The 14,256-nt window shown below is 52.3% G+C and overlaps 1 protein-coding gene across 8 annotated transcripts in view; it reads left to right on the forward strand.

Moving 5' to 3' along the window:
* The window catches only part of RHPN1 (rhophilin Rho GTPase binding protein 1), a 31,384-nt gene extending 20,429 nt beyond the window's left edge, over positions 1–10,955 (forward strand). For all 8 annotated transcript variants that reach the window (XM_074577985.1, XM_074577984.1, XM_074577986.1 and 5 more), the window contains 10 exons: positions 743–867; positions 1,193–1,359; positions 1,911–2,098; positions 2,259–2,415; positions 4,514–4,633; positions 6,852–7,046; positions 7,337–7,413; positions 8,647–8,793; positions 10,039–10,197; positions 10,354–10,955. In XM_074577985.1, the coding sequence (XP_074434086.1) occupies positions 743–867; positions 1,193–1,359; positions 1,911–2,098; positions 2,259–2,415; positions 4,514–4,633; positions 6,852–7,046; positions 7,337–7,413; positions 8,647–8,793; positions 10,039–10,197; positions 10,354–10,548 (1,530 nt within the window). In that variant the 3' untranslated portion in view covers positions 10,549–10,955. The remainder of the gene's footprint in view (positions 1–742; positions 868–1,192; positions 1,360–1,910; positions 2,099–2,258; positions 2,416–4,513; positions 4,634–6,851; positions 7,047–7,336; positions 7,414–8,646; positions 8,794–10,038; positions 10,198–10,353) is intronic.
* The last annotated feature ends 3,301 nt before the right edge of the window (positions 10,956–14,256 follow it).

Genomic DNA, 14,256 nt, shown 5'->3' on the forward strand with positions numbered 1-14,256 from the left:
CTAGAACTGAATAGCAATAAAAGTTATAATGCAATCCATTACTTGTTTATGAATATTAGTTCACCCCCAGCGAGGCTAAATGACCGCTAGCGCTTGGAGAAGAGGAAATATAAAACAGTCTGGCAAAGGTGAATTTTCATAAGTAACTTCAGGTTTTGCCTTGCTGTGAAGCTTTGATCTGGGAGAGCGGAAAGAAAGAGGCTTGCTCAAGCCCTTGTGAAGGGCCTGATCCTGCTCTTCAGGCTGTGGGAGGGGGAGCCCTGCAAAGCCAGAAGCTGGGAAAAGCCCTGTGGTTACAACTAGGCGTTAGGAGAGCTCTGACCCTCCTCCCTGTGTCAGGTCAAAAGCTCAAGGGCTCTTTTATTAAGAGCAAAAAATCCTATTTCTTCCCTAGTATTTATTGCAACAGACTTTGCCTGAATTTCCCTCTTAAAAAAATAATAATCCCATCTTGGCTTAGGCAAGTGTTACCATCAGGTTGGTTCCCAGGCTGCTGGCTCTGGATTTGGGTACCCCAGCACTGAACTTGTGCCGGGGGACCGCCTCCTGCTGCTGCGCTGCCTCTCATGCACTATTGATCTAATCCTATTGATCATATCGATCTGATCCTATTGATCTAATAACTGAGGTGGAGTTTCTCTCCCCTGGGCTGGCCAGCATGTGCAGCTCTGTAAATCTGACATTTTCTTCCTGTTTCCTCCCCTCTCTTCCCACCCACATGTCTCCTCTCCCATCCCCGCAGGCGATGCGCACCCCAAGCCGCAACGAAGCTGGGCTTGAGCTCTTGATGGAATATTACAACCAGCTCTACTTCCTTGACAGCCGTTTCTTCCCTCCCACCAAAAACCTGGGTGTCTTCTTCCACTGGTTGGTGCAGCTTTCCCCATCCCACCCGGGGCATCATGAGTGGGGAGGGAGCCAGAGCCAAGCCTCCACAATGGGATCACTGCCTCGGCAGCAAAGCTGGTGTTGGTGGATGCAGAGAGCTGGGTTTTCCCTTTGTTCTGGGCTTGCTGTTGCCCTAGGCGAGTTGGTTAGGGGAGGCAGGGGAAAGTGTGTGCCCCGTGGGGATGAGCCATTGTCGCAATGGTGGCTGCGAGCCCACACAGAGTGCTGAGAACCCTCCAGGTTCCTCCTGCATCTGTGGGCAAGTACTCGGGGATGGGCAGCTGTTGACTCTTTCCTTCACCAGGTACGACTCCCTGACGGGGGTCCCGTCCCACCAGCGAGCACTGGCCTTCGAGAAGGGCAGTGTGCTCTTCAACATCGGAGCCCTGCACACCCAGATCGGAGCGCGGCAGGACCGCGCATCCCTGCCGGGCCTCAACCAGGCCATCGATGCCTTTCAGAAGGCGGCCGGTATGTGGGTTTCTCCGTTCCCCAGCTCCCCATGGGCATGCAGGCAGCATTTCCACAGGGTGGGAATAATCCTCATGAGTGCAAGAAGGGGAGGGAGCAGTTGTGCAAAGAGGGATGGTGCCAGGACATCTCCAAGAGACCATGAAACAAGCACAAGTTGGCCCCACACTGCTTCTGTCAGTTATGAAGACAAGCTGGGATGACCCAACAGCCACCCAAAGGGCTCTCTCCTGCCACATGGCTGTAGGGGTGTCCCAGCTGGGGAGAGGAGAGATGCTGATCCGTCTGCGAGCAGCCGGAAAAAAAGGGACCTTGGGACTGTGATGACCCAGGGCTTTGGAGAAGAAAGCTGTGGGCACAAGGATGGTTTAGGTAACAAGGAAGGGACCCGCAACATTTTTACCCACTGGTTATGGTGGGATGTTTGATGTGTGAGCTGCATTGGTGGCTCTTCTCATCCTGTGCCGCCGGTGGGGAAACCTCCATGGTCAGAAAGCCTGATCCTCCTGCTTACAAGCCCAGCTGCTACCAAGAGCTTCTGCCTCACACAGGTGCCTTTAACTACTTGAAGGAAAACTTCTCCAACGCTCCCAGCCTGGATATGAGCGCTGCTTCCTTGAACATGCTGGTGCGATTGATGGTTGCCCAGGTCCAGGAGTGCGTCTTTGAGAAGATGACCTTGCTGTGCACTCAGCATGACTTCCTCTCCCGGCTGCAGCTTGCCCAGGAGGCAGCAAGGGTGAGCACCTCAGAGAGGAGAGGACTCAGTGGGACTGCCACTACTGGAGAGGCTCCTTCTGTGGTCAGCAGAACCCCCCAGGAGAGGACAGCCTGCTGTCACTGTCTCCTGATGGATGTCCAACATCCCACCCCGTGACTTGTCTCTTGACATCCCACAGGTAGAAGACGTCTACTCGCTGGTGCACCAGACGATGACCCAGGCCCACGTGAAGGATTACGTTCCCTTCTCTTGGACCACCATGGTCCACGTCAAGTCGGAGCATTTCAAAGCCCTCTCCCACTACTTCGCTGCCATTGCTCTCTGCGACTGCCCCGGTGAGTGTTAGAGCTTGGAAACAGCTCCCTGCTCAGCCAAGTGCTGGCTCTGCGTAGTAGCCTGGTATTTGGGAGGCAATGCAAAAAAGAGGTGAAGGGACACATGCACAGGGTAAAGGGATACAAAACCTAAAGTTTTTGGGATGCTCTGAGCTGTTGATCTCACGTATTGACTCAGCGATTCATGCACAGGGCAGATTTCTCCTATATTTCTGGTTTGCAAAGTCCTTCCAAGAAGGTGAGCAAAAAGGTGCTGTAGGGATATCACCTGCTGTCCCTTTTGGGACTGGGTGGGTAAATGGGGGGATCAGCTGCCTGCTGACCACACGTGTGCTGGTGTCTTTGGCCGGGCATCCTCCCGAGGCACCCCGGTCCATGTGGCTGGCCAGCGAGGAGTTAAAAAAATAAAAATAAAATGAGAAAAATTCTGTTCTGGGCTACTCAAATTTAATTGCCAGCCTCGTGGCCAGCTGCTCTGGGCATCCCAGGGTGGTGGGGTGCTGGCAGCAGAGTACACGTGGCTGTGCCGGATCCAGGCTTACATGGTTCCGGGGAGCCAGCTGGAGCGTGGACGTGGGATGCAACCCATGATCTCCATCTGTGCCATCACCGACAAGTGATTTCGGGTCAGGCTGAGGATCTGCAGGCGGGCAGGCGATGCATGCTGTGACCTGTGGTGCTGACCCATCACTTGGTGGGGTGGCTGAGGACAGGCTGAGGGACTTCTTGGGGGATGGCTGCCGAAAGCAGTGTCGTGCCAGTGATGGCAATGTCTGCCAGACTGTCCCAGCATCCTCCCCCGCTCCGGAATCTGCCTAAAATCTTGCTGCCGGGCTTGTGCTATGTGGGTGTTGCAGAAGCAGGATTGAGCAAGGAGAGTTGCTGGGGCAGAGACGGGAAAGAGTGGGGTGCTGTGGGGCTGGAGCAGACAGAAAAGGGAGAGGATGATGATGGTGCTGGGTTTGCATGAGGTTGCAAAGGACAGGGCAAACCTCTCCCCTAAAATTTTTAGGCTGTTTGCCTGTCCTGGTAACCTTAGGTGCTGGGGGAAACACAAATCTGCAGGAGATCCCTAATTTAGGGGTTTAGGTTGTTTTTTTTCCATTCCATCTAGAGCACGCTGTTGAGATCTTACGTGCTCACTCACTGCCTCTCCAAGCATACCCTGACCCTGTTGTTCCAAGTAACAACTATTTTGCTTCCGTAACCAGCTGGAGGTAAACTCCTTACGCTGCAGTTTAATCCTCCCAGGGATGCAGGCATGGAGAGGGTTGGCGTGGGGAAAGCCAGCCCTGTAGCTGCTGGTTTCCAGACCACTGTGTGCCTTTGCTGGGTGTGCTCACCAGGCTTTGGAATTTACTTCCGTCTGGACCAGCAGGTGTACAAGGTTCCCTAGAGCCCTTTGGGTTGCTTCCTATTGCACCCTGTGCCCAGGAGAGGAGGTTCCATGCATCCCTGAGTTCCCTGTGAGCCAAAGGGGATTAGGATCAGCTTTGGTTGGAAATAGGGGCATAAAAATCACACGTACCAACAAATCACCCCAGCACCGTGCTTGGAGCGCCTGTGCAAGCTGTATCCATCTCAGTTTCTCCATTGAAGGACCCCCACGGTTGCACCACCAGTTCTCTGCCCATGCAGGGGTCCCAGGCACAGCAAGGAGGGCTCAGCTCCCAAATTACACTTTAATCTGCCCATCTCTTGTGCTTTAGTTGTTGTCTGACTTGGATCCATGTCACTAACCTCCAGAGGGGAAAACCCAGGGATCTTGATTTCCAATCCTACTTCCAGTCCAGATCAAAGGAGGGAAGGAGGCAAAAGAGTCAGGTACTTGTGCTGTGCACTGGACAAATTCTGCACTTGGTTTCAAAGCCTAGTAGAGCCTTGAATGTGATAACTCATCCCTCTCTATCAGTGATGGCTTGGTCGCCATTGCAGGCTGTGGTTGGGTGAGAGGAAGCTGCTGCTGAAGTTATAAGGGCCACCTGAGCATGGATGTGGCTTCCTGGTCCCCTTGTCCCCACCACTATTGGGGGTCCATGTGGCTAAGCAGCACCCTGACTTCTCTCTAAGCCCATCCCCACCCAAATTTTTCACACAGCGGCATCCGATGCTGAACTGCCAGAGCAGGAGAAGGCTTTTATCCAGTTCCATGTCACCATGCCAGAGGGACCATCTCTCCGCATCCTCCTGCAGGACCCCGAGGAGAGGAGGAAGCTGGGTAAGTGCATCCATGGGGCAAAGCCCCCAGTTCTTGTGATGAAAGCTCGATGCACAGACAGTGAGCCCCACCATAACCCTACCCATGTAGGCATGGTCTCCACGAAGGAATGTGATGAGCTGTTGGGGGATCTCTCCATGCAAAGACACCTTTTTTGGGACTTTCTTTGGAAAGAACCTCTCCTGGGAAGGCAGAAAAGTGTCACAGTTCCCTATTAGGGTGTCGAGGACCAACTCATGGTGCTTGCACTTACCTGTCCAGCTGAGTTTGACAGTAAAACCTCAGATGCCAAGGTGTCCTGTGCCAGGTGATGTCATCTAACTCAGCATGGAGAAATCTGTAGGGGCACCGAGATCCTGGAAGCTCCTTGGCTTGGGCTTGCTGCTGACTTGGCTCGATGACAAGAAGACGCAGCAGATGCCAGGGGGTGGCTTTTTTAGCTGCATCAAAAGTCTTGGGAGACGAGAGCTTCCTCCCATGCGGATTTTCAGCTTCAGGGGAAAAACAGAGCGTTGCTTATTCAGCTGAAGTCGTGTTTTGGCAGCCCCTCCCCAACAAGGCTGCAACAAGAGCAAGCTCAGCGCCCTGATTTTGGGGTGTTGTCTCCTGTTTGCCTCCCCCATAAGCTGTCTCCTGGTGTTCTTTCCCCTCATTGCACACATGTGAAAGGAGACAGGTCCCACCAGGAATGAGTTTGTCATGTCACCGACCCCAGCAAAGTCCTCCTGACTGCTCAGCCAGATTTTACTGCTGGGGATGGAGGACGTGCATGAGAAGACTCCTTACATGAACCCCCAAACCAGAGCGTTATGGTAACACCACCCCAATACCCTCAGCCGCTGTCTGGTTTCCCGGTTTGCGTCAACCCAGCTCTCAGCTCTGCCTGCTCTTTTTTTGGGGGGACGGGCTCCGTTCAACGTCCACTGGTGAAAAATGAACGCGCAGATGCCAGCCTCAGCTCTGGTTTTGGTTACAGGAAAGGAAGAAACTTGCATCATTAAAATCATCTTCCCAAAAGGATATTTTTTTCCCCCTTCCCTTGTCTCCTAATCTTATTACGTTTTATCATACACAGGATATTCCACCACCTTCAACAGAGTGGAGCCAAAATCTTGCACAACTTCCATGCTCAACTTCTATTCCCAGTGATCTCTCTAAAATAGCAGGAGTTGATAATATTCAATAAAACATAGTTTCTTTCTTGTCCGTGGATGGAGCTGGCTGTGAATGCTTTGATAAAATATGATTGATTGCATTTGATACAATTATTTTGGAGAGTCACTTCCTCTCTGGTTTCCATCCAGCCTCGATATTTCTGCGACTTGTCATGGGGAAAAGCAAAGGTCTTCAGGCCACTGGCTGTGGTTCTCATAAGCCTGAAGCAAATTCCGACCATCTCCCTGGGTTATGTTGCCACCGTGTGTCCTAAAACTGGAAATGCTACAGGCACACGTGTTTCTATGATACGTGTGTGCGTGTATATACATGTATATATATAGCTTTTTCGGTAGTTTAGCATTGGATACGGGTATCTTGGTTGCAGTCTCTCGCAAAGGAGATGTTTGCATTGATATCCGTGGGTTATCGTGATTTCGTCTCTTCTGGCCATTTTTCGGCTGCTCCGTTTTCGCAAGGATGGAAACACGTTGAAGGCAAGTTGAGAGGAGCAAAGCAAGAGCAGGTGCTGAAGAGGGTGGACAGCAGGACCTGGAGGGCAGGGAGAAGGCTTTGCTTAACCTAGAAAAGAGGGAGATGTGTTGCATCTTCCTGAAGCTAAAAGGCTGTCACCAGGAGGACCGGGCTCAATTGTCCTCTGTGTCCCCCACTGTGGGGCCACAATGCGATGGAGAGAAGTTAATTTGTGGAGGAGATTGAGGTTAAGCGTTAGGAGGTGTAACGTGGTGGCGGCTCCTTTGCCGGCAGTTTTTGGGAACATCTGCCAGCTCTGCTGCCGGCGCCAGGGGAGTGAAGTAGGTCACCCTTCAAGGTCCCTTCCCAGCCCTACATCGGGGGCTCGAGCTGACGGCTGGGACCTACTCCATTTAGCGCACGTTGAACGCCTGGCAGGCTGCGAACGTGACTGGGCTGTCCCTGAGTCACGTCGGGTGACACAGCCGCAGAGGCTGCTGTCATCCGTGGGCAGCCGAGTGAACAGAGAGGGAACAGCGGCGGGGCTGCTCCACTCTGCTCGGGCTGCGATCTCTCTGCTCCCTTGCAGGCAAAGCTCATCTGAAGAAAGCCATCATGAAGCACGAGGAAGCCATGAGGATCCACGGCTTGTGCAAGATCCTGCGGAAGATGGATATCCTCCAGGAGGTCCTCTCCTTTGCCCACAAACGCTCGCTGAGCAAATATTCAGAAATCGACCATGAGGAGGACTTCTTTGAAACAGGAGATGCCCCGGACATTCACCGTAAGTGTTTCTTTGGGTGTGCAGCTGGAGAGGGGGTTTGTGGCAGGTTGCATGGGGTGGGCAAACTCCACGGTGAGTTTGTGGCATGTCGCTGTGGACCAGAGCTCCCTGCACAGTGGTGGAGCATCACGGGTGGGAGTGGGGGCTCCAGGCTGCGTGTCTGGCAACTGCCTGAGCAGGTCCCAGCTCTTATGGGTCACACCATCCCTTCTCGGGGGGCGTGATGTAGAGGCAGCACCTGCTGCAACTACCTGACCCTGGCATATGTGCTTTTCTCTCCATACCACTAGCCAAAACACTCCAGAAACCAGAGATAAAATCCCCCAACTTCTCCCAGGTGAAGGTGACCGACCTCTTCCACAGGCTGGTACGTACAGCTATGGGATGGAGGTTGCCCCAAGGGAGCAGTCGTCTCTTCCTCCTCCCCTGCATGCTCTGCTTGCCTGGTTTCCTTCCTCCCCGCAGCCTCTTCTCCCTCTCCCGGTGCAGCTGCTGTGCTCATAGGCGGTTTTCCAGGGAGGATGAGTTGCCTCCTTGCAGGCAGGGACCCGTGCAGGAGGAGGGATGGGAGGGCGCAGATCTGTCTCTGCAAGACCTAAATGGGTCGTGAAGCTCCTCTGGTGCATGGGAGAGTGGGCACAGGCGTTTTGGGTGGGCTTTACCTGGGAAGGACTGAAGGGACCCTTTAGAGGAAGCTTTTTAGGGGAGCAGAGCAGGATGGTGCCAGCTGAGAGGCACCAGGAAAATCTCAGCGGACCTTTATCTCTATCCTCTTCAGGTTTACAGGGTCCCGGGGAGCAGGACTGAGCTTTGGGGCTGCTGTGGGACCTGGCTGTGCTGTCCCTGTCCCCCAGACACCCCAAGGGTTGCATAGCACCCCAGGGAGAGGTTGGGCATCTCTGCTTTTAAACAGCCTCAGGGCAGGCAGGTATATCCTGCTCCTGAGGGAAAAGAAAAGTAGGAAAAAGACATGGAAATAGGAAATATCTGGGGGGGATCTGACCCTGAAGACCCTGTCCCACCACCTCGCACCCTGCTGCTGGACCACCCCAGCCAGGCTGCATCGCCTAGAGCCAGGCAACGGTGACAAACCCTCCTTGGGTGATGGGTTGTTTTTTATTCCTGAAAGGGGGAATTAAGGAGCCAGCTCTTTCCACCAGAGCTTTCTGTTCTGTTTGCTCCAGGATTATAGTGTCTAAACTCATGCCAGCTCACTGACTGTACCGAGACCTCCTCCTCCTGCCTTGCAGGAGCGGGGCAGTGCCAGGAGGATGTCCAGAGCTAAGCGCTGGGCAGAGGGTTGGAGCAGAGACCTCCTGAAGTCATTCCCAACCTGCGCAAGACTGCTGCTGCTGCTCATAAAGCTAGCGGCTGACATGGACTTTTAAGCACCTCTAGCTTTGTACTGCATCAATCGGTGGTTTTGGGCATGCAGGCAGGGTAAAACGCTGGTCAGGCTCAAAATCACATTCTTAAAGAAATGCAAAAGCCTTTCTTGCCCTGCCTCCTCCCCATCAGTGGGTGTTTTGCAAGGTTGCACATCGCCAGAGAGTTGTTCTTGCACCGAAAGGTGCTTTCCATGTTTCTGCCTTCCCCCTAGGGGCCCCTTTCGGTTTTCTCAGCCAAAAACAAGTGGTACCCAGTGCGGAGAGTCCACCTGATGAGAGGAGAGAATGGTTTTGGGTTCACGCTGCGAGGAGACTCACCCGTCCTCATTGCTGGTGTCATCCCGGGGGGCTGCGCTGCTGTGAGTACCCCCGGCTCTTGCTGTCCCCATGGGGATGCTGGAAGTGAGGTGTGAGGGGTTGCCTCGAGGGGTACCAGGTGGGTTTAGGTCTTAACACTCAGTTGGTAACTACATCAGTGTGCTCAGGTGGAGACTCATCCCTGCCAGATCTCAGCCCAGGGCTTGCAGATGGGTGTCATGAAAGAATTGAGATTTTTTTTTTTTTGGTAGGAGGCAGCTAAGGCAAAAAATATGGATGTTAGCTCAGTTTTCAGCTGCTGGCAGCCTCTCGTTGGCAAGCAGCCAGCTCCTTTCTCCCCCGTTTTGGGACGTGACGGTGGATGGAACAAGGTGGCAAGTCGGAAACGTGAGTTATCTTAGTGAAAACTCACTGTGTAGGCTTTCTGATGGATTAGGGGCAATTTTGTTTTCCAGCAGAAGCTTTCTGGAGCATCCTGGTGGGACACCCAAAAGGTCTCCCCCCTCCCTCAGCATCAACCCTGCCATTCAGAGCTCAGCATCTCTGTAATAACACACTCCTTAGCAGCAGGATCACATCCCTTTTTGGGAGACTAAAATCTTCTTAAAGGCCACATATCTGGACCACAGTTGTGTCCCTTGGGCTACTAATATTCATTGCTCTCATCTGGGGTGGGATTGGTCTCCAGATAGACACCAAAATGTGGGTGTCCATGTGTGGATGAGTTTCTAAACCTCCATTGCAGTGGGTCCAGCATGTCCTGGCTGGGTTGTTCCTAGCTCTGATGCTGTCCCCACAGCCCCGAGCTGGCATGTTCTGTCCTTCAAGCATGTCAAAAGCCTTGTTGGTGCCTTGATGGATGAAAGGTGTGCAAAGAACCTTGCTGAGCCTGCTCTGCTTTCTCAGGGATCAAGGCTTGCAGGCAATATTTTTTATATGTTTTTCTGGAGACCTGCAATGTTTAACCTTTATTGAATGGTCAGAGCTGGATGCAAAAGCCAATGGGATGGGAGTTTAGAGCATGCTGGATGTCATGTGTGGCCATCTCCAGCAGCTGCAGAGGAAATCCTTAGTCTGTAGAGCATCCCACTTTTCTGTGCATGCTGCAAAGCAGATGTAAAATCTTTAGGATGATGAAGGCATTGGCTGTGCCGTGCTGTAGGTAGAGGGTGGACTCCCTGTGGCCCGGATCTCTGCAGATCCTTGGGGTAGGTTGGACACTGAGCAGACCTCATGCAGCAGCATCCCTGAGCTCAAATACGGGTATCTTCTGTCTTCCTCCGCAGGAAGCCGGCCTGAAGGAGGGAGACTACATCATCTCGGTGAACGGCAAGGACTGCAAGTGGTCTAAGCACGCCGAGGTGGTGCAGCTGCTGAAGAGCACTGGGGAGGAGGGAGTGGAGATTGGTGTGATAACCCTGCAGGGCTCAGAGGGACCGAAAGCCGTAAGTCATGTCCCAGCCATTAGGTGGGAAATCACAGAAGAGGTTCCCCAGTGTCTTGCTCCCAGGCTGGAGGTGCAGGGGTGAAGCCGGGCATCACATCTGCAGCCCAGGTGCTGCCCTGGCTTCATCCCTCTCACCGCTCCCCTTCCCAAACAGGCAGACAAGAAGGCAGCGGCGATGTCCTCGGGCAGCGGGCTGCAGAAAAGCAACAAGGAGAACAGCCGAAAGAGCCTGATGAACAGCAAGAGCGCCAGCACGCTGCTGGTCTGGAGCAAGAAAAGCAAGAGGAGCAAGAAGAGCACCTACAGCGTCCCCTTCACCACGGTGGGAGACAACGAGGCCATGTACTGAAGCAGCCACCGGTCTAGGTCGTGTCCTGCGAGCCCCGGGGCTGGCTGCCCGTGAACCCTCGCAAGCACCGGTGGCCTGTCCAGGTTGTACTGGTGTCGGTGCTGCCAGGAACCCCCCGCCCTGGGGATGCGCCGCTGGTCGGATCCTCTCCAAAGAGGCGAGCGATGCACAGGACCGGACTCCTCCATCTCCCAACTCCTGAGTTAAACGATCCTCAGCTAAACAACATGGGGAAATACTGATTTAGTCTTAATTTTTAAATATTTTTTTTGTTTTTTGTTTTTGCTCTTAAGGGGTCGGGGGGGAGCTGTGCTTCGGTGTAACGCAGGGAGTGGTTTGTGTCTTCTGCTCAGTGCGAGGAGTGGCCAAACCAAGCCCCAGCCATTAAAGCAAAAGCTGTAACCTTCTTTAGCGTCTCCTAAGCTTTCTCTGCAAAGTAGAAGATGGCACCGCTGCCGCTGCTTGCTGAGAGCTGCTGGCAGAGCCAAATCGTTCAGCAGCTCCAGCTGGAGGTCACCCTTCAACTCCCCTTTTTCGGGAGAGGGGATAGCGTGGGCATCAATGACTCGTGGTGACCCCATTATGGGGTCCGGCGTAGACCTGCCCAGGCAGCACTGGGCTGTGCATCTCTGCCGTGATACCAGTTAGGATGTGTTTCACTGGTTTTTTTTAGTGCTTTTTGTTTCTTTTTTTTAATGGACACCCAGCAAATACAGCCCAGCTGCACAGCCTGCTTCTTTGGAAGAAAAGGGAAAGACTTAACGTGCATTTGTTGTCTCGCTTTTTTTAATCAGTAGAGGTGGATTGCCCTAAATATGTGAGTAGATTAATAGCTAAGAGCCTTGGGCTTTTTTTCTTAGTATGAGATTAAAATTCCAGGAAGATAGCTCCTCCAGATTATTAAACTACTAAATTTGTGCTAGTATTGGATCTTGCACACGTTGCTAATACCCTAACACTGTGCTGTCAGCATTCGTACCAGAGCTGGGCTGATGGATACATACATCTTGGTAATTGTACTGGAAATGCTGGGAGACTCCAAATATGCGCTTAGATATATTGGCAAAATTTTCTCAACCCCATTTCTGCCTTGTGCATTATTTTTCTGAAGGCTAAAGAGCTGTCTGGTCTTCAGTGCTTGGATGATCTTGGTAGGTATAAAATACCCTTTCAGAGATGCAATTGTATTTTTGTACTTTTGAAGTCGTGACAAATTTGTAGCGGTAGTTTGATGAAGTGAACGTGCACCGGCAGCGGGATATCGTGGTGTGAGCATCCCCCCCCGGGGCTTTACAGTGACTTCTTCTAGGTGGCTCTGCCCACGTGCCAAGTTTTCACTCCCCGTTTTATTTAAGGAGAACTAAAGGATGGCTTCTAACTCTGCGTTATTGACCAAGAAGCCTCTCCATAGACCGAGAGATCATCAGACCGGATTATGGATCCGGCTGCCACCACCAGACCATCTGGTGCAGTTAGGTTTTCGACGTAATCTTGCCAGCTGCTTGGCGCAGGAGTGGGAAGAAAGGGGGTAGGTTCATAGAAAAGGCCACCTTGCCATGAAAGTATCCCGGCAACATCTTCCCCCGATGCTAAACATGTTGCCGACACGGTCGTCTCCGAGCTGGAGATGTATTTATTTAGAAGAAGCGTGTACAAGCGGCGAGCCTGCGTGTCGCATCGCCACCTGCATCACCCAACTCCTCCGTTGGCGCTGTCGGAGGGGTTGTGTTTTGTGTGAGTTTCCCTAACAACGGTGGGTTTGTTTTGGTTTTTTTTGTTGTTTTCTTTTTTTTTTTGATTTGTACCTGGACTCTCACCTTTTATGGATTAAAAAACACTGATTCAAAAACATTTTGTAGCATGTCTCTCTGTTGCAAATCACAGGTGGACTGGGTGCACCAGCCCTGGAGAGGAGCAAGCCCTGCATTGGACTTCCAAATGGGTTGATTCTGGGTTATGTTTACCTAAATCTGGAGGTGTTGAGGTTGGGAGAGATCATTTGGCTCTTGTACAGCCTGATCCAAGGTAAACGGAGCTTCTAAGCAGCCGTATCAGCCCAGCAGCCCTTGGAGAACCATCATCTCCATGTCCAGCGTGGTGTAATGGGAGGTGGTGGCTTTGTCACATAAGTTATTTCATGGAAGTAACATGGGAGGTGAGGAGCGGGGCTCAGGCTGGATCCCATGGGGGCTTTTCTCCTGGAAAAAGAAAAGGAAACCATTCAAGAAAGTAATTTTTGCTTCACACAGCATGTTTTGATCTGCTGGTTTTGGGTTTCTAAAGAGGGTTTCCAACAAGAGTTTTCAAACCCCATGTTTTTGAAGACCACATCAATAGGAACAAAAGTATCACTTGTGCTGGAGGAGCTCATTGGTAGCTGGTAAAGACCAAAGCATTGGCATCGAACCACTCCCCACCCCATATTCTCCCGGGGGTTTGTGTTTCGCTGGACTCTACCTCCCTGCCATCCTGGGAGGGTGACCAAGCCCCTGGCTGCGGGGCTGGACCATGGGTCCTGGCAGCCAGACAAGTCCCTCGCTCAGGGATTGTGCACCCAAAAGGAAGTGAAAAGACAGAGAAAGTCCTCCGCAGAGCCACAGAGATGGATTTAACCCCCCTTAGATGGGAATGAACCAAGGTCAGTGCTTTCAACATTGGGTTAGTATATAAAAGGGTGGTGGGGAGCCTCTTTTTCTCCCATCCACCAAAAACTGGCATCTGACCTTTATTTTTGGACGTATTTTTGTAATTTGTTTACCCTTTCGTCAGACCTCCTGTACCCAGCACCAACCTCAAAGCTGTACCAAGGTTTTTAAGCCACCCACAGGAACTTGTTCTGCTGCAGTAAATCCTTTTCCCGCCTACGTTCGGTGGATGTGGGAAACTCGTGACTCCAGAGCTGGGATCACCTCCCCCTCTGATGACATGTTTTCAGACGAGATGGTGTGCTCCATCAGCAAGAGCCTGCTGCTCCCTCCCTCCTTGCTTAGAGGCTATGGAGCTGGATCTTTCCATGCTTGTCTTCTCCATCTGGACCAGGAGGTGGAGGAGTCCTGTAGGATCCTGGTGGTGAGGGTCAACATGGGTAGAAAGCACAAGAACCATTGAAAAAATAGCTTTACAGTCACTCAGAACTTGAGGTCTCTCCAACCTCGGTCCCTGTGGAGAGGAGCTCCAGGTGGGCTCAGGAGCTGAAACCATGTGCAACATTCCTCAGTCTGGGCATCCTGGGTTGGGACCAGTTAGTGCAGCTCTTAGGGGCATCTTAGGACCAGAAAGAAGGTGCAAATAGGGTTTATTTTTATCCCTTGTTGTTATATAGGGCCCTTAAGACAGAAAACAGCAGTGCCTACCATCCAGGAAAACACCATCAGCAAACCCGCAAAGGTTCAGCCCAGTTTCCTGCCTTTGAGGTTGAATTTTCCTCCTCTCAGAGCTTCATGCTCGAAAATAAAAATCTTCCAGCCCATATATCAGCCCTTCCAGCGTGGTCGGAAGGTGTTTTGATTTTCCCCTCCATTAGGTACACAACGGCTCTTTTAATAGAAGAGGAGAAGGTACCTGCAGTGTCGGGAGCCACGGCCGTTCTCCTGCCTCCTCGCTTCATGGCTTGTTGGCGCTGTAACCCGTAATGGCTCCTCTGGAGCTGTCACCAGCTACAAATTAATGCTCCTACCTGTCCCTGGGGACAACAGAAGGAAAGCAGCT

Source organism: Larus michahellis, chromosome 2, assembly GCF_964199755.1.
Source record: "Larus michahellis chromosome 2, bLarMic1.1, whole genome shotgun sequence".
Taxonomy (NCBI): domain Eukaryota; kingdom Metazoa; phylum Chordata; class Aves; order Charadriiformes; family Laridae; genus Larus; species Larus michahellis.